Raw genomic sequence first — 19704 nt, 5'->3', positions numbered from 1 at the left:
TTTCCATAGTAAAAAAAAAAGACTTATGAAGGAAAATGTGAAAAAAATACCCCCCCCCCCCCCCCCCTTAACTCCGATGTTTCCGAATGAAAATTTATGCAATTTTTACATAATAATAACATTGTCATAAAGATTACAGGAAAAATAAAATCAGACCTCTATCTTGATAACTTTTTTTTTAATTAACATAAAACATTTTGTAATTTAATTTGCAATTTAATCCCGTTTGCGGGTGTTTAGTATAGTAATTCCTATGAGATTACACTAAAGGCACCATCTTTCAAATCAAATAAAAATTATTGAAATCGGTTCACATGATAAAAAATTATCCCTGAAAAACCAACATACATACAGATCGCACAAATTAGTTAACCAATTCGCCCATAGATGGCGCTGTACACAATTAAACTAATAGACCTAATATACTTCTGCTCAAGTCTTTCATGAGAAAATTGAAAGTTTGTACGGAACCCTCGGTGCGCGAGGTAAACGAACTCGCACGGCTTTTTAGCATGCGAAAGAAACTAAGCGATCTAGACGTCTTTTTATTAAATAGCACTTTTGAAAAATAAGTCAAAGCAAATACCTCTTTCTTCTTCCTCGCGTTGTCCCGGCATTTTGCCACGGCTCATGAGAGCCTTTGGTCCGCTTGGCAACTAATCCCAAGATTTGGCGTAGGCACTAGTTTTTACGAAAGTGACTGCCATCTGACCTTCCAACCCAGAGGGTAAACTAGGCCTTATTAGGATTACCTAGTCCGGTTTCCTCACGATGTTTTCCTTCACCGAAAAGCGACTGGTAAATATCAAATGATATTTCATACATAAGTTCCGAAAAACTCATTGGTACGAGCCGGGGTTCGAACCCGCGACCTCCGGATTGCAAGTCGCACGCTCTTACCGCTAGGCCACCAGCGCCAGCACCACACGATTATTTACATCCTTTTGCTTTCATAAGTTATATAAACTAATTTTTAAAAAGCGTTTATCAATAATTCTCAATTAAAAGACAAGATTGTTCACCTTTTTTCTAGCATTAGAATAAAAACGTATACTGACGTATCGCTATCGCTCACACTGGACGCATACTGAGCCGTGCATGCATACTCGTATATCCATCTCATTCTGATACGTAAGTTGATCCTGTAAGTCATATTCGCCATCATGATCATAATAATATATGGTATATTTTACCTAATGTACCTATATTGTGCCGGAAGCCGGAACGAAAAACAAGATCTCTGATTAAAAATGGGTCATGCTAAAATTTTCTTGCGTGTTCGTGTCGTATCCTATATAAAAAAAAAACATTTATTATTTGTAGAAGAGTTGTACATAAAGTATATGTACATTGGTTTTAAACTGATACATAAACCCACAAATATTTAGACAAACTAAGGAATTTATTGAAACAAACACCTAAAATGCTTATCCAAAACTATTATATAACGTAAGTTACACAAAGTTTACAAATTAGTGCCAATGACACTAATATTGCGTAATTTCACTATGGAAAATAAATTAAGTAGCTCTTATCTGAGCTAAAACAAGTCTAAATAGTCATTAGTAAGTATTAAACATATATTGTTATAACACATTTTAGAATTGCCTACTATTTGTGACGTTTTCAACTAAAAAGGTACCACATTGTCGGTCGTCTATAAGGTTGATTTCAAATTGAATCTTTATGGAAATAATGCCTTATGGACATCCGACTATAAGTATCCCTTTTGTTGTAAATGGCACATTTAGGGCCTGTTTCACAATACCCAAGTAAAGTTCTGAATAAGCTATGTACTTGCCACTTTTCTGACGAATACAGTCATCGTTAGCGTTTCATAATCTTCAAATAAACTTAACTGGTAGGTAAAGTGCTAAGTTTTGCTGAAAGTTTTATCTGGCAGTTCATTTGTCAATATCTTCAAATCCTTTAATATTAACAAACAACACATGAATTAATACAAATAACATTACATACACAAAAATCACTATGTCTAAACTTAAAATCTAAAAACCAAACGCATGCACATAAAAGACATAAAAAAACCAAACAAAAACACTAAAACTAAAAAAAAAAAAAACGTCAATTAACTATTGGTGTTGGGCAAAGTACGGCCAGCTCCGGTCCGCGAAAGTCTTTTATCCGGTCCGCCGACGGTCCTATGAAATAATTAGTATATGGCACTGGCCCACGATAATCGCAAATCATAATACAGTTTTGCTGCAATTCTGGTCCTCCTGTCCCTGTGGTCCCTGGCCCATAAAATAGTCCAATATTTTACTTCGACATTGTGAAACAGGCCCTATAATATTTATCAAACAAGTCGTAAGCATCTCGTTACTCGGTTGTTTACTCTCGTCTGCAATAAATATAGTAATACACTATCTGGACTCTGACATAACTAAGTGTTTATTGCGAGGTACAGTGTTAAAATTATTACAATTATATTTAACAATGTTTGGAAGAAAAACAATTGCCTATTTGAGGATGGGATTCACAGAAAGGTATTAACTAATGATGCTTTAAACATGTGTCATAAACACATTGTTTTTATAATTTAATCGTAACTATTTGATACCATGATTTAAATACTTTTTAAACGTGCACATAGGTTCTTTTTGACAATTATACTTTGCCTACTCTTAATAGCATTTTTAGCTAATTTAAGTACAAATTAGTTAAGATTGTATTGTAATAAATATTAGTAATTTTGCGAACGCATGGGAAATGGCTGAGTCAATCTTACATTTAACTATCGAAAATTGCTGTTACCAGTACCCCTAGTGTAAATAAATTCGATTTTGAAACGTGACGTACGCGTTTGCGTTTAGTCTCATTTTGTATTGGATTTAGAAAGAGCGCGCCAAGCGGGACGTTTTGGAAACTCAAAATCCTATACAAAATGAGACTTAACGCAAACGCGTTCGTCACGTTATGATGTCGATAAAATTTACACTAGGGGTACTGTTTAAAAAAGTTCTAAGATATAATGTTTCATTCGTATTGCAAATACACCCAGTGCTAAAAACATTCAACATTATAAGGAGATACTAATTATTTACCTAAACGGAAATTCCGTCCTATCTTCATAAAACGTGATAAAATGTGCAGAATCTTAAATTTGCTCATGTTTTGATAAAATATACTGTGGTAGCATCTTACTTCGTTTCTTTATTGTGTATTGTATGATAGCTAATAGTGATTCTTGTTGTCAGTGAAGAGAAGATGAAGAAGTCGGTGCTTTTAAATAAATTGAAACCTCCGAAAGAGAAAAGCAAGATGGAAGTGAGTCTGGAAGATGCATTGGATTTAGCAGGTAAGTCTAGCCCCTCAAGCCCTCCGTACAAATCCCTGCAGGTATAGGCTGTTTTTGACAAAGACATAGATTTTGAAAAACTGTCACTAATTTTGATGACCGGTCTGGCCTAGTGGGTAGTGACCCTGCCTATGAAGCCGATGGTCCCGGGTTCGAACCCCGATAAAGACATTTATTTGTGTGGTGAGCACAGATGTTTGTTCCTGAGTCATGGGTGTTTTCTTTGTATTTAAGTATTTATATATTATATTTATCGTTTTCTGGGTACCCACAACACAAGCCTTCTTAAGCTTACTGCGGGGATTAGTCAATTTGTGTAGTGCGTCTATATATATATCACTACCAATTTCTATGGATTATGGTCCGAAATAAACAATTTTTATTGGGCAAGTGCTAGTGATCCAGAGTCGCGAGTTTTTAATGTGCTATGCAACTGATCGGACTTGCTGTAAGAGCTATGTCTAAAATCTACGTTCACAAATTTATCTCAAGATACCATATCCCACATGTGCGGCTTTGGCGCCTACTTTTTTTGCATTCACGCGCATTCTAAGCCAAGATCAAAGGCATTGCTATTAAAATTGATCAGGCGCTATTTCAACAATTTCTTTTTTCAGGTGCTGGTAAATACCAAGTGTTCCACTGCGCCCTGATGCTTACAACTCTGTCGTCAGCCGTCATAGAGATGATCGGCAATGCCTTCATTCTGCCCGCGGCTGCTTGCGATCTCGACCTACCGGACACGCTGAAAGGAATTCTTATTTCCATGCCTAACATAGGTAATTTGTGTTAATAATAAATACAATAATTATAACTATTTTGGGGTTACATTAGCCTCATTGTTCTAAAACCCTAGTGGGCCTTTGCGTGTGTTCCATGACACGGGTAAGATTAGCTTCCGCTCGATGTACACTCTACGTGTAAGGAGAGCCCCTCCCAAAAATCTCCAAGACACCACTAGTTGTATGGGAAAGACGTGTCTATTATTTTTATTTATTTATTTTATTTATGAATCAATTCACATTTAAGCTTACAGTCTAAACCAAGGCGCTTAAAGGTAAAATTATTATACACAGTACGTATTATATATATTATGGTTATGTCACACTTACACAAGTATAGAATCACATCACATGTCAACGTTATACAGATAAAGAAACAAATTCAATTAAATAAGGTTATGACAATAATATAAAATAAATTATATGTATAGTGGGTGCTTGCTTTCCTAGTTCAATTATGTTATACTCGTATGCTCTCAGAACTTGGTAACCTTCCTAAAAAAAAGCGGGCAAGTGCGGGTCAGACTCGTCCATGAAGGGTTCCGTACCCTTTATGACGTATTAAAAAAAACTGCTTACCTACTAGATCTCGTTCAAACCAATTTTCGGTGGAAGTTTGCATTGCTAATGTACATCATATATTTTTTAGTTTTATCATTCTCTTATTTTAGAAGTTACAGGGGAGGGGGGCACACATTTTACCACTTTGGAAGTGTCTCTCGCGCAAACTATTCAGTTTAGAAAAAAAAGGTCTTTGTAAACCTCAATATCATTTTTGAAGACCTATCCTTAGATACCCCACACGTATGGGTTTGATGAAGAAAAAAATTGTGTTTCAGTTCTAAGTATAACCCAAAATTCATTGTTTTTTTTTTCTATTTTTGTGTGAAAATCTTAATGCGGTTCACAGAATACATCTACTTACCAAGTTTCAACAGCATAGTTCTTATAGGCTGTGACATATGGCTACGGAACCCTAAACTAAAAATAGCTATAGTAATACAAACACAGGCCTTGATGAGTTCCTTACTCATTAAAATTGTATTACTTAATTGTTATAGATTAAGTATTTAAAATGTAAAAATATAATGTATAGAAAGGAAAATGGGGACTACGTTTGGATATAGCTTGGCCGTCCCCTTTCCTTTTAATAAGTATATTAATTATTTTTTGTAAAGGTACAATTGTTGGCTTTCAGGTGTGATCCTAACTGCACCATTTTGGGGCCGCGCAGCCGATAATTTCGGTCGCAAGCCTGTGCTGCTTGCTTCGTTAGCAGCCTCAGGCGCCATCGGCTTCGCAGCCGCCTTCATGCCAAACTTGGCTACATTTGCGCTCTGCAAGTTCGCTGCATCATTGTTGTAAGTTGTTATTCTTTTGGCTTAAAACATTTATTATTCTTCGATCAGCCGAAAGGCTTCTGGCTTCGGGTGCCATCGGCTTCACCGCCCCGATTATTCCGAACTTGGTAATGTTCGCGCTCTGCAAACTCGCTCCATAATTGTTGCAACTTGCAAGTTGTTATTCGTTTGCTCAAAAGCTTCAGTGGCGTGCATCAATCTTATTTCTTATTCGATCAGCCAAAAGGCTGCCAAACTTGGTGACTTTTGCGGTCTGCAATATTTACCTGCACACGTTTAGAAAGCGTGCATAAACTGTATGCACAGGAGCCCGATTTTTATTGGAGCGAAGTGGAAAATGTTAAGTTTAAGTTTTCGAATTAGAACGTGTAGCAGAGCCTTCAACGTGCAGTGCAAGGCACGTACCTGCTTATTAAAGTTATTAACGTGAACTTTCAAAGACAAATTTAAGTTTTCAAATTAGACCACAAGGAAGGTCTAAGTGTAAGGCCCGAGTGGCCGCTCGAGTTGGGCGTGCAGCGCGGCAGGCCGTGCGGCGTGCATGTTAAACAAATGCAAACGTATAGGAGCGACCTTAGTGCACGTTGCTCAAATCACTTGTGAGCCCGACGCCACGCTGCACGCCCCGCCGAACGATCCGCTTCGAGCGTCCACTCAGGCCTTGCAACTAAGGCCCTAAATTGGGAGCGGATATTTGAACAAGCTAAGTATTTAAAAAGGTTGATTAATAGAACAATCTTTTTGGCATTAAGCCCAACTTTTGAACGTTAATTTTGATGTAGGTACTTAATGTATAAATATTCGTTATTTTCAGTCTGGCCTGCCCCTCGTCTCTGGGCTGGGCGTACGCCAGTGAGCTCGTGCCTCGTCGGCGCAGAGATCTCGCCCTGCTTGTCATTAATGGCTTTCTCACCACGTCCTCGACTCTTAGTCCACGTGAGTTGATATTATTTTTAACCGACTTCAATATTTCAAAAGGAGGAGGTTCTCAATTCGGTTGTAAGTTTTTTTTTAAGTCAAATAAACTATGTATTTTTAAAATAAACTTGGCCAGTGTCATTTCATATTTCAGATTCTATACAAGTTCTATATGTACTGTTTATTTATTTTTTTGTAACACACTTTTATTGCTGACTGTACGTCTTCTCACATTTCTATAAAGTAGGTACTTCTTGAGACCTTCCTATTGAGCCTAAACTCGAAATATTTGGTGTTTTCCATCGAAGAGTGTCTATGGTTACCTTCCAACTGCTTCGTCAGATCAGCTCCATGCATACTATTGCATTGTCATAGGAATTACGGTAGTACTCTAAAGTTTAACTAAATTAGATACCGGGAAGTGGTTCAAGTTTTAGTTACGAGATTTGAAGCACCCAAATATAGTTGTATACGCGGTGAAGTTAAATAAAAGAGTGTAAAAATGATCGAAGAGTCACCATTATACATGTCGCGTTCAGTACATTTTTTATCGTGGCCCTTTTTTTTTTTAAGGGCTTTTCTAAGTTTGGAGATTCCTCCACTAACTATCGCTATAACGCCGGGGCGTCCCGAAGGGACGCCCCGGGGAATATCGTGGCCCGTGAGTCCCATGACAATATATAATTTCTCCGATACTATTAATTTTCGCTGAACATACACGGGAACATGGGGATCAAATCAAGAGCTTATCTTCTCTGTCTCTCTCGATCTTAAGATCCTCTATTACTTGCTTTCGTTTGATATATACAGAAAACAACACTATGTAATAGGCTCATTGACAAGTAGGTAAATATAAATAAAATAAATATCATAGGACATTATTACACAAATTGACTAAGTCCCACAGTAAGCTCAATAAGGCTTGTGTTGAGTGTACTTAGACAACGATATAATTATATTATATATAAATACTAATACTTAAATACATAGAAAACACCCATGACTCAGGAACAAATATCCGTGCTCATCATACGAATAAATGCGTTTACCAGGATTTGAACCCAGGACCATCGTCCTCATAGGCAGAGTCACTACCCATTAGGCTAAACCGGTCGTCAACCACACACATATATAACCAATCAGACTTTCCTATTATCAATGCCCAAAAACAACTTTTTATGATCGCACTGCTGTATTTACCAACTAATGCATTATTGTTTACCTAGAATATATAACACACACCAGTCTGGCACATAGCAACAAGTTGTAAACATATGTTATTCATTTACCTCAATTAACATTACGAGAAAGTATGTAAATATTATGTGTTATATCATGTTCCTCTGTTGTCGATTAACTAATAGGTACACAAAATCAATTATCTAAGATAAATATATCCCAGACCCCAGACATATTAGCAGACCTGCGTCCATACGATATTTTAGAGACACCACAAAAATCTATGACTATCTGCATTACTGTTGGCACTGTTGCAACATTGCTGCTCTGGCTTTCAATTTCCTTGATAAAATATCTTGATGAATCGGCATCAACGCCTCAGCAGTAATGTCGCAACAGTAATGAAGCTGCAGTTGCCATCCGAATGCCACCGAAAAAAGCGTATGGACGTAGATCTTCTAATGTGATGTGTCTGGGATATATTTATCTTGCTGACGATATTCATTAGTTCTTAGAAAATCTTCAAGGTTTTATCTAATTTTAATTTTATCTTTCAGTACTAGCTTGGGGCATCCTCCCCCTGAACTTGCCCGCCGCAATCAACATTCGACCCTGGCGTCTCCTCACAGCGGCCTACGCGTTCCCCCTACTCCTCGTGGCTTTATGGTTAACCTTGGCGAAGGAGAGCCCCAAGTTCCTGATGACCAAGGGTCGGCAGGAGCAGGCTTTGGCTGTCCTCAGCCACGTCTACTCAGTGAATACTGGGGCGCCACCTGATATGTATCCAGTAAGAATGCACTTTCCCCTCATTATTACATTTCCCTCTCATTGCCTTAATAATTTTGGGCTCCGCTTTTAGCAACCTAATCTAAAGAGCAAGCAGATTTTTATAAAAGCGACTTGGTAGTCAGATGACTCTTACCTTCAAACACAGAGGAGAAAGTTGTCCTAGTGATAGTCATGATATTTCATAAGTACTCACGCGACCACCACCAGCCTACGCATTCTTTTTACTTCGGCTCTGTGGCTCACCCAGGCACAGAAGAATCCCAAGTTGCTGATCTCTTCTAACCTAAGGGATAAACTACTAAAATTAGGCTTATCAGGACAATAGATAACAACAAAAGTTCTAGTGCTAAAATTTTCCACACATTATAGTGTTTGTAGTCTAGAAATCCTGAATCATAGAGTTAGACCAAGATAAGCCTGCGACTATTTTGATAGCACACGCAGTGCAAGTGTTATTTTAAACGTCAAACTTAAATGAAATTATGAAACCTTCTTTGCATGCTTTGTTGACCAGAATGTATTGGACATTTCTATATTCTAAGAACTTGTTTTATGTATTACTTTCCTGCAAATGGATAAATGATTTAATGATTTGCACTGCGTACGCTATCAAAATCGTTGCGAACTTTTCATGGTCTAACCCCAGCTGTGTTTGTCGTTATCAACCTAACGCATAACTTGCCTTTTCAGGTAACATCCATAAAAAAGTGCGGTCAGAGAAGAGATTCTTCATCAGAAGATGGCTCCAGTTGTGAGCTGGCACCGCAGCCGAGGAGTACAACCGTCTGGGCCTTGCTGCGGCCTCCTCATCTCAAGTGGCTGGCTCTGACTGGGTTCCTCATGTTCGGCCTCTTCTCATTGTAAGATTTGTACAGTAGATTGTTAGCCAAGGGATGAAAGGCACTTATTTCTGTCGAGGTAGTTTTCTCACTGTGTTCGAGCGCTAACAGTCCGAGACTGAAATAGTGCCTTTCACGAATTTGAATACGAGGAATTTAAAATATATGTGTATAAACTTCAGTATAGTATTTCTTGAACTTTCAATTAACAATTTAGGTAAAAATATAGTTTATGGAACGGGGAGTTAATTATCAGAATATAAATTATCCAGCAAATCCATTAATAATCAAAATTTTAATTGCTTAACGTAAAAAAAGAAAAAACGTAAGTACTTAGAATGTACAGTGCAGACACATATCATTTTCTGCACACTTTTTAGAACGTTGTTGTTTCTCCACCCATTTTCAGAGCATAAGAAATGAAAAAGTTTATTCCAGGTTAAACGGGCTGTTCCTGTTCGCGCCCGACACCATCAACAAAGTTATGCAAGGCGCTGCCGAAGAAGAAGGTACCCTGTGCCTTCTGATGAGCCAGTCTGACAATCAGGTGACTATAATTTTCTCAGTTATTTTATTAGTACCAATTTCAACTGGTACTAATAATGCGAAATGGCAATCCAAACCCAATGGAAAATTTTCATACCTTTCTTGGACATGCTCACTTGCTCAGAGAATATTATAAGCTAATCTTAAATACATCGTCTCCACTCCCAGAGTACGATAATACTGAGTTATAAGGTATTCGTATGCCTCACGCAATCGACACCTAGTTTATATACTCGTGTATAAACTAGGTGACGATACCTTTTATGTAAAAGATATTTACATGTAATAACTTACCGGTATTCGAACCCAGCTTTAAGTTATAACACTCAGAATTAAAATATTATAACAGTTTCTTCTACCTTCCAGACATCATCCTCAACCTGTGTGGACAGCATATCCCAGAACACCTTCATTATAATGGCTGTGACCACTGCTGTGTACGGGGTAGCCGTGATGGCGGTGAGCCTGCTGCCAATCTCAAAGAAAAATCTCTTGGTCGGCATGTTTTTGTGCGTGGGAGTTACGTGTCTGTTGGCTGGACTGTTGAGAAATAGGTACGTGTAGGTAGAAACAGAATTGACACTCGCAGAACACACACCTCCTTTAGTAAGAGAGTTTTCGCCTGCCTTCCTATCTCCAACTTGGACCTGGGTACGTCCTTAAACTACGTCCAAAAGAGAGGCATTGTGAATGTCATCTCGCTTTGTGTGGTAGGGCACAGCACAGCGGATGTCATTCCAGATCTAGAGCAGAGCCCAACTGGGGAAGTACCTCCACCTTACAGAAAACCGCAGCCAAATAACTAGACCCTGCTCATAGTGTTGTATTCCTGCCGGTGAGTTAGGTTGCCAGAGCTCAACGAGGGTGCGGAGTGTTAGGGTCGGCAACGCGCATGTAACTCCTCTGGAGTTGGAGGCTTGTTTACCACCGACGTAGTAAAAAAAAGAACCTCGTTGGCATTTTTCTATGCGTTGGAGTCACTTGTCTATTGGCGGGATAGTTGAGATTTTGGCTTTGGCATACATATGTGATATGACTTTCTACATATGCTGGCCTCCTTTAACGAGAGGTTTTGGGCTGTCTCCCGCTATAAGGAGCCAACTCCTATAAATGCTTACTCCTCAAACCATATTATCATATCATAACATTCATAACTTTCCTAGTATAGTGGAGTTCAAAAGAAATGGCAAATAATGTAAGCAAATATGACAGATTTTGTTAGCATTTGACGTGTAACCTAAAAGTTTTATAATGGTTGTTATCATTGAAACATTAATGATTAACATGTAGTTAACTAGTCATTGTCATAGAGATTTTTTTAAGCATATAAACTGTTGATAAAATCGTGGTTGTCCAAAAAAAGTGCGACATTACGAAAATTTGGTTTGTTTACATTATTTGCCAGTTCTATTGAACCACTTTATACATATATCTTAATTGTACACTCATAAAAACCCTGAGCCATTTGAGTGTGGTGTTACTTAAGACAAAATTGTCACTATTCCTGATCAAACCACCGACTTCAAAACATTCTTAGCATAATTTGTCGCTTTTAAACCAGTTTCCACCGGACGGCAGGCATGTTGACGTCGACCCTTCAGATCATTGCCCTTGGCATTGACTTTAAATTAAATATGACATCACATAATCTGCCCTTTCTAGTCACGCCATGCCTGCTTATATATCTCTCCTACTGTACTCCATTAACGCATGACGTTATGCAAGGTCATATTTCGTGTGGCTCAACAATCGTATATTGTATATACTAATGTGTATGAAAGGCGCGGTAAGAGCGTGCGACTTTCAATCTGGGGGTTGCGGGTTCAAACCCCGGCTCGTACCGATTAGTTTTTCGGAACTTATATACGATATATCATTTGCTATTTATCAGTCGATTATCGGTCAAGAAAAGTATTGTCAAGTAAGCATCGTTGCAAGATCAGTTGCAGTTGCTTTCCTAAATACAAAGCAGTATTTTTTTTTATTAAGTCCATAAATCTAAAATTGGAGATTGACGCCAATTTCTTTTCTGATGAAATTGTTCGATTTGATCATCCCGTCTGGACTGGGCTTAATGCCGCATATGTGGACACATAGTAAACCTAGGACCTCTTGCTATTCGTTTAGTCATTACCATTAGAGTAATACATTATGAGCCCATCGCATCCCACTGCTGGGCAAAGATCTCCCTCCCATTTTTCCATTTGTCACAAGATATCACAATTCCCAATTTTTCCAACAATTATTTTAATAAACCATTATTCCACAGGACGGTAGCAGGCGTGTTGATGTCAGCCCTTCAGATCACTGCCCTTGGCATCGGCCCTCTGACGGCATATGCAGTTCAACTCTTCCCCACCAGCTTGAGGTAAACTTGTTTTATAGACCAGTTTCTACAGGACGGTGGAAGGTTGATGTACTTATTATAAAACAGTTTCTACAGGACCCTGGTAGGTTGATGTGGACTTATATCATTATTTATAAACGCCTGCTAAGTATAACCAACCCATCTCTAGATTTAAAACATATTGACCGTTTTTAACTGGCTAAATGGACCTCTGGGAGTTCAGAGGTTAAAGGGTGTTTAGTACAAATGTCAATGTCAGGATCTTTTGCCGCCGTGGTGAAATAAAAAGAAAGGTGTATGTATTTATGTTGAAGCTCTGGATTATTAGCCTTGGCATTGGCCTGCTCAAGGCCTGTGCATTTCATTTATTTCCAACCAGTTTGAGGTGTACGGCCTTTTAGTTTTGTAAGGTTCAGGTAAAAGTAATACCGGATGGTTTTAAGTAGATTTGGCTCCAGAAATGACCCAATAGGCCGCGCTACGGCGTAAGCAACTCAACAGACATCTTTTGATCTCATTGTATTACTTATACCACAGTCTTTGTTGACAACTGTGGACGCCTGCATCTTGCACGGGTATTTTTAAACCCGTTCTGGAAAACATATGGGCAACACTGGGCAATATATTATTACTCAGTTAACTATTTTCTAGGTACGGTCACGTCTGAAAATATTGATACGGACGAACTGGCAAAAAATATGTATACGCTACCCTAATAAGTGGGTCATAAAGTCGTGTATACATATATTTGGCACTTCGATCGTGTCGATGTTTTCAGACGTGACTGTACATTCTAGTAAAGCTTTCATCATATGATTATTTTAAGGAATATAAGTTTTGAATATTCCAGTGAGAAAATTAAGCTTTGAGAGGGGGCGTAAAGCCAGAATGCTTAGAAGGGAACAAAACATATTGTGAGAAACTTGCAACGGGAGATATGACCATCTGAGGGATTGTTACCTTTAGTCTCAATTAAGTGCTCTGTAAAAAAAATATGCAAACTCATACATTTTATTTTAAAGAAACTTTTTAAATGTTCTGTAATGTTTTGACCACAGGGGCACAGCGGTAGGCGCAGTCATGATGTGCGGACGGCTCGGCTCGGTGATCGGAGCCAGCGCTGCCGGTGCGCTGCTCGCTGTCGCGTGCGCGGCCACCTTCAACGGCTTCACTGCCTTACTCTTCTGTAAGTTGTAATGTGTTGACTACAGCACAGCGGCAGAAGTCATGATGTGCGGACGGCTCGGTGATCGGAGCCAGCGCTGCCGGTGCGCTGCTCGCTGTCGCGTGCGCGGCCACCTTCCACGGCTTCACTGCCTTACTCTTCTGTAAGTTGTAATGTGTTGACTACAGCACAGCGGCAGAAGTCATGATGTGCGGACGGCTCGGTGATCGGAGCCAGCGCTGCCGGTGCGCTGCTCGTTGTTGCGTGCGCGGCCACCTTCAACGGCTTCACTGCCTTACTCTTCGGTAAGTTGTAATGTGTTGACTACAGCACAGCGGCAGCAGTCATGATTGGTGATCGGAGCCATCGCTGCTGGCGCACTGGTTGCGATCGCGTCCACGACCACCTTCCACGGCCTCACTGCCTTACTCTTCGGTAAGTTGTAATGTGTTAAATACGGCAGAACGACAGCAGTCATGATGTGCGGTCGGCTCGGTCATCGGAGCCAGCGCTGCTGGCGCACTGCTTGCGGCTGCATGCCCGGCCACCTTCCACGGCTACACTGCCTTACTATTCTATAAGTTGTAATGTGTTGACTACAGCACAGTGGAACAGGCACCAGTAATAGGATGGTATAGAAAAATCCTGTAAAACATGTATTTACCATCAGTTTTTAATCGCTGGCAACATTTTACCATAAATAAGAGCCAAAGAGCTGCTTAAGTTTTATTTTTCATTGATATTTGTTCGTTTGAAAACAAATGGCGCCATACATCCCATGACTCGAGGAAAAATTCACAGTTTTAATTGGTTAATAATATTGAAACCAATTGTAGTAGCTTTCATTAAATACATAGAAATCATAAACAGACAAAAATGTGGAAAATAAGACCTATACTTATTGACCTTTTTGTATTTCTCCACCGACACTAATAACTACGCTCGATTAAATAACCTATAATTTCTTCACTGCATGCTCTTCCATGTACCAGCAGTGTACACTGCCTATGCTGAAGTGGAACTTAATACTCAAACCTCTGGATAGACCTTACCGGGGTTTATTAAGCTAATGGACCATTAGTCCATTAGCTATTCGGTATGTTAGGTATGTAAGGTTGGCAATTAAAGCATGCTTACCTACCGAATATCTCTCTCGAAATGTACAATAACCAACCTGTTATATTTAGGTCATATATTAATCTCTACGCGTTGTTGTGATTTAAACACAAAATATAAACCAACCCCACCACGACGCCCACGTAAAGGACTTCCACGCCATAATGTGCAAAAAAAACATGTCCATAAGAAGAAGAAACCATCAGGGTAGTCCCCTCAGCATACTAAGTATGTTAGCGGATAGGCCAGACAGTCTTTAGCAAAGACATTGCATAATGTCCGCATTAATAAACAGCCATACTGGGGATGTTTTTAGGGTTCCGTAGCCAAATGGCGAAAACGGAACCCTTATAGATTCGTCATGTCCGTCTGTCTGTCCGATTATGTCACAGTCACTTTTCCGAAACTATAAGAGCTATACTGTTCAAACTTGGTAAGTAGATGTATTCTATGAGCTGCATTAAGATTTTTACACAAAAATAGAAAAAAAAAACAATAAATTTTGGGGGTTCTCCATATTTAGAACTGAAACTTAAAAAATATTTTTTCTTCAAACCCATACGTGTGGGGTATCTATAGATAGGTCTTCAAAAGTGATATTGAGGTTTCTAATATCATTTTTTTCTAAACTTCCACCGAGACACTTCAAAAGTGGTAAAATGTGTGTCCGCCCCCCCCCCCCCTGTAACTTCTAAAATAAGAGAATGAAAGACCTAAAAAAAATATATGATGTACATTACCATGCAAACTTCCAGCGAAAATTGGTTTGAACGAGATCTAGTAAGTAGTTTTTTTTAATACGTCATAAATGGTACGGAACCCTTCATGGGCGAGTCCGACTCGCACTTGGCCGCTTTTTTTATTTAAATTAGTAATTTTAGTAATAGTGTTTGTATAAGTAGAAATAACCTAGCTTATAAGATATCTATGTGACTAACAAATGTGGACCACTGAATTGTCTGAATAAACAAATTATTTATTTAAAATACACATAAACACACAACTACATTTGTCACGTTTCTGTTTCAGTGTGTGCAGCTCTAAGCCTCCTCCTACCAGGTGCGCAGAAATCTTCTCCCAGTGCCGCCCAATCTGAAGCCGAAAGTTGACCTTTCCGCCATCTAGCGTGGGTGTTAAGATAACTTTACAGGACTGCTCTTGAGCAGATACTTAATAGACAGAGGAACTTTTTTCTTAGCCGCTTTAACGAGTTGGCTGACAGTATGTCGACAGGCGGGGTACTTGTAGACTTATAACGGCTCTTATTGTAAGCGAACGCGTTGAATTAAAATAAAATATTAACAAATACTTAACACTTTGCACCTTTTGAGCAGGGTCTCTATTGTTTTCAATAAAGTTTTGAGTCATAATATAGTGTTTGTCCGCATTTTCGTTAGTCATAATTTGGTTTTTCTCAGAAACGCGTAACTTTTCAGGATTGCCATAAAAACAAACCTAACCTAACCTATCTATAGGATAACCTGAAGTAAATTCTGAGAAGTTAACAGTTTCAGAATTATGACTAATGATAATCTGACAATCATTACATTATGACTTTCAATAATTCTATCAAACTAAGGGGAAAGGGAAAAGCTTTAAGCAGGGATTTAAAAACTAGGTACTTTTTCGGGACCTCGATGCAAGATTTCAGAACAAACTTTGCGCTGTATCATATCATAAGTATACAGGGTGACCTTAGCCATTGGACAAACCCTGAAATCCCACGTAGGGTTACTTCTCAGGAATGCTCTGACGTTAATATTTTTTAAATTAGAACAAAAGATAAAAAAATATTTTTTTCGAACAAAAGTTATTTGCAATAATCGACAACAAAAAGAAACACACTGTGTTAGGATCTTTGGCAGTGTTTTTGACCATTTTTTCGAAATATTTGATAATGATGACATTTTTCAAAAGTCAGAAGCTTATTAGTGTCATAAATAAAAATAATAATCAAAAAGGTCGAAGAAGGTTCCATACTATTCTTTTAGGATATTATCTTAGGAGCTACTAACACATACAGGCCGCTCAAAAGTAAAAAATGGTAATTTGTTAATTCTTTCGAAACCGCTACACTGGTTGTTATGATACTTTGTACACTGGTTCTAAATACCCTAATGCATATGTACATTTCGGCTTTGTCCAATGGATAGGGACACACTGTATATTCAATGAATATATTATAATTTCAAATATAATTAGGTACTAAAACATACTAAAGTAAATAGTAATATAATGTTTTATATAATAATATAATATAATTATTATATTTCAGAAATCATTATTTTTTCTTTGTATGTAAATAAGTTAAAGTGTAATATTAAGTTAAAAGTGTATATAATATGCCAGGAACTCCATAATTTAGACAATTATACTGTAAATTAATAATTATGAAGGTAAATACAGTAAGTGTGCATATAGACGTAACCGAAGTGGAGTTAAGTTAACCCCACTAATTTAGGTAGGTACTGTATTAAAATTGAAATGGTTTAAAATCCGTCTATGCTGCCACTGCCCCAACTGGCCTTGACAAAGGGTGGCATTGCCACTATAATCTAAATTTTCCTTGGTTTTGACATTTTAAAAGGCATTCCACACTCTGCCGACTAGTCGGCGCAGAGGGCCTAGCCGAGATGCCAATCGTTTGCGTAGCGAACGAAACGCTAATGTCTCTCTCACTCTTCCATGTGCGACAGAGAGTCGAGTGTGTTTCGTTAGCTACGGCGCGAACGGTTGGCATCTTGCTATACCCCAGAGTTCAATGGACTTTACCCTTAGGAATGACGATGTAACGGTATGTAATTTTATATTATCAATAAATTATTATGACATTTTTCTGTATAAAAACAAAACTCTCGCTATCTATATGTGCTTACCATAAACACTAAGGATAAATAATCTTACTGCTCTCTAGAAACAAAACCATCAATATAGCTAAACAGTCTCACTTTATACCAAAACCAAAAATGAATAAAACTGTGACACAAATATTAATAAGATGGCTTCATTTGAAATCATTACTTTTCCGTCATAGTTTTTTTTTTAAATATAATTGGATTAGTTTTTCAAGTATAGAGTAGAATATTTTTTCTAAGAAGAAATATATGCAGTTCATCAAACGAATAGCATAAATATACTTATTTATTATTTATACGTTTTATAAAACTGGAAAGCAAGGGCTTAATACTATTTGACTCTACTAATAATCAAGTTGAAACCATACGCTAAAAAACGATTTAATACTTAGAATAAAATAAATTGATAAAACCTATGTTAATATCATATACAGTGGGACCTCAGTAGCACGAATCTCAAGGGGAACGTCAAAAAGTTGGTGTTAGTTAACGACTTTCCGTCTCATACTTAGAGAGGTTCTTATCAGTTTTTGTTCATCTTAGAGAGGTATCGAGTTAGAGGTTAAACAATTCATAAAAGGTAATTATACAAACGCGAAAGTACCTAATGTAAAGGTTGTGTTCTTTGAGTTACGGAGGTTAGCTACATAGTTAGTCAATACTTAACTTCGATATATAGAGGTGATAAAACAATACTACAATTTTTCAAGTAGGTCAAAATTAAATTTCGAGTCATAACTCCATAGAGACGAAAAAAATGATTGGACAATCACGAAGTACCACCCCTTACCGCATGTAATAAAAAATATTTGTTGAAATTGAACTTTAATAGTTGCCAATAGAGTTGAATATCATAATATATGGCTTTGTATGCAGTAAAGGGTTAAGAAGGCAGAATATTAAGACTTATGGAGGCTTTTAAAGGAAGGGAACAAACGACATGTTATTTTGCGTCAACGAGGATTTCGCCTTATCGAGGTTCGACTTATCGAGGTTTCACTGTGCTAGTAACGTAATACCTTCAGTAGGCCTAGTAGACCGCGAGCCAGAAACAGGTTTCCATAACCAATCGCCTCCCGGACGAAAACTTGTATGTATAGTGGTTAACGGCCATGTATGATGAACCCTCGTGGACGTCAGCTGCCACTCCGTCGGTGGGTTGAGGAAAGGTAGCCACCGAAACACGTAAAAAAAATGTTCATCGCCTCCCGTTTGATACTTTGTCAGATGACACTTCAGATGCTATTGTTAGTTTAAAAAATCGGCAGCCGGTTGTATCGCGGTGGTAAGAACGTCAGCTGGTCGCATGAATATAAAAAAAATAAGCGCTTTATCATTTTATGAAAGCAATAACAAATCATGAATGTTTGCATGTAGCATTTCATCAGGTGAAACGCCTGAAACGCCATAAACGGATTACGCAATTTACATTTTTGTTTATTTTTTATTTATTTCGGATATTTTTATTTAATTTAATTTTAATGTTTAAAAATTTTATTTAACGTACAGTGTATGATTAATACCAAATAAAATCTATCTCTCTACACATCACGCTTACTTTGCGGACATAAAGTTGTAAGGCGCGTATTTTTTACATCTGACGGTCTTTCCAACGGGAGACAACCGGCTGACGGTTTTTTTTATATTTAAAACAGATTATCAGCCGGGAGGCGATGACTGACGAAATATGCTCCTGGCTCGCGACTTCACACTTCGTAACGAAATGCGACGGCAGTGATAAGCGCCTATAGAGTGACTGTTTTCTAGATATTATAGAGAATGAGATCATCCGTTGTAATTAAGTGTTATCAGCGTTCTAGTCCTGTAAATTAGAATATGTAATAAATATAATTATGTGATAAGATTAAACATCTATTTTTGTGTTCCAAAACACCAATACGTTTAATCCGAGAAACTGTAATTCTGTCAGTTCTGATGTAATATCAATTTTTTTTTTTTTATCTAAATTCAAACGGTACATTATTCCGCTAAAACCTTATTTAAGTGTTTTTTTTTTTGTTTTAAATAAATAATCTGCATAATATGTGTATTTTCTTATTATGAGTAAAGAGATCCTAAAAATTGTTCCACTATTGACAAAAAATCCTGGGGACATTTCGTAACTCAGTGGAAAAGACAATTGTAATAATCGGACAAGTGCGAGTCGGACTCGCCCACCGAGGGTTCCATACTTTTTTAATTTGTTGTTATAGCGGCAACAGAAATACATCATCTGTGAAAATTTCAACTGTCTAGCTATCACGGTTCATGAGATACAGCCTGGTGACAGACGGACGGACGGACAGCGGAGTCTTAGTAATAGGGTCCCGTTTTACCCTTTGGGTGCGGAACCCTAAAACTACCTTCTACCCGTGACTTGGTCTGCGTCGAATGATGAAGATTGATTGAAACTATCCTATTTCCTTCCATGGGTCTGTACGACAGATCTACAATCTAAGCGTAAGTGGCGTAAGCGCTTTTTTTTGACCCA

At 38.0% G+C, this 19704-nt stretch overlaps 1 protein-coding gene and 1 long non-coding RNA gene across 2 annotated transcripts; both read left to right on the top strand.

Moving 5' to 3' along the window:
* The first annotated feature begins 2311 nt into the window (after positions 1-2311).
* LOC133516300 (synaptic vesicle 2-related protein-like) lies at positions 2312-13274 on the top strand. The gene is made up of 11 exons (XM_061849153.1): positions 2312-2504; positions 3216-3316; positions 3934-4095; positions 5297-5459; positions 6274-6395; positions 8114-8343; positions 9036-9205; positions 9623-9731; positions 10097-10284; positions 12000-12098; positions 13136-13274. The coding sequence occupies exons 1-11, from the start codon at positions 2455-2457 to the stop codon at positions 13272-13274; spliced, it is 1533 nt and encodes a 510-aa protein (XP_061705137.1). The 5' UTR covers positions 2312-2454.
* Positions 13275-13277: 3 nt separating this feature from the next.
* LOC133515765 (uncharacterized) lies at positions 13278-19257 on the top strand. Its single transcript, XR_009799066.1, has 2 exons — positions 13278-13405; positions 15388-19257. It is a non-coding gene; the product is annotated as an uncharacterized LOC133515765 (long non-coding RNA).
* The last annotated feature ends 447 nt before the right edge of the window (positions 19258-19704 follow it).

The sequence above is a fragment of the Cydia pomonella genome, chromosome 3, assembly GCF_033807575.1.
Source record: "Cydia pomonella isolate Wapato2018A chromosome 3, ilCydPomo1, whole genome shotgun sequence".
NCBI classification, from domain to species: Eukaryota; Metazoa; Arthropoda; class Insecta; order Lepidoptera; family Tortricidae; genus Cydia; species Cydia pomonella.
Note: the sequence above shows the minus strand (reverse complement) of the source record. Positions and strands in the feature narration are given on the sequence as shown.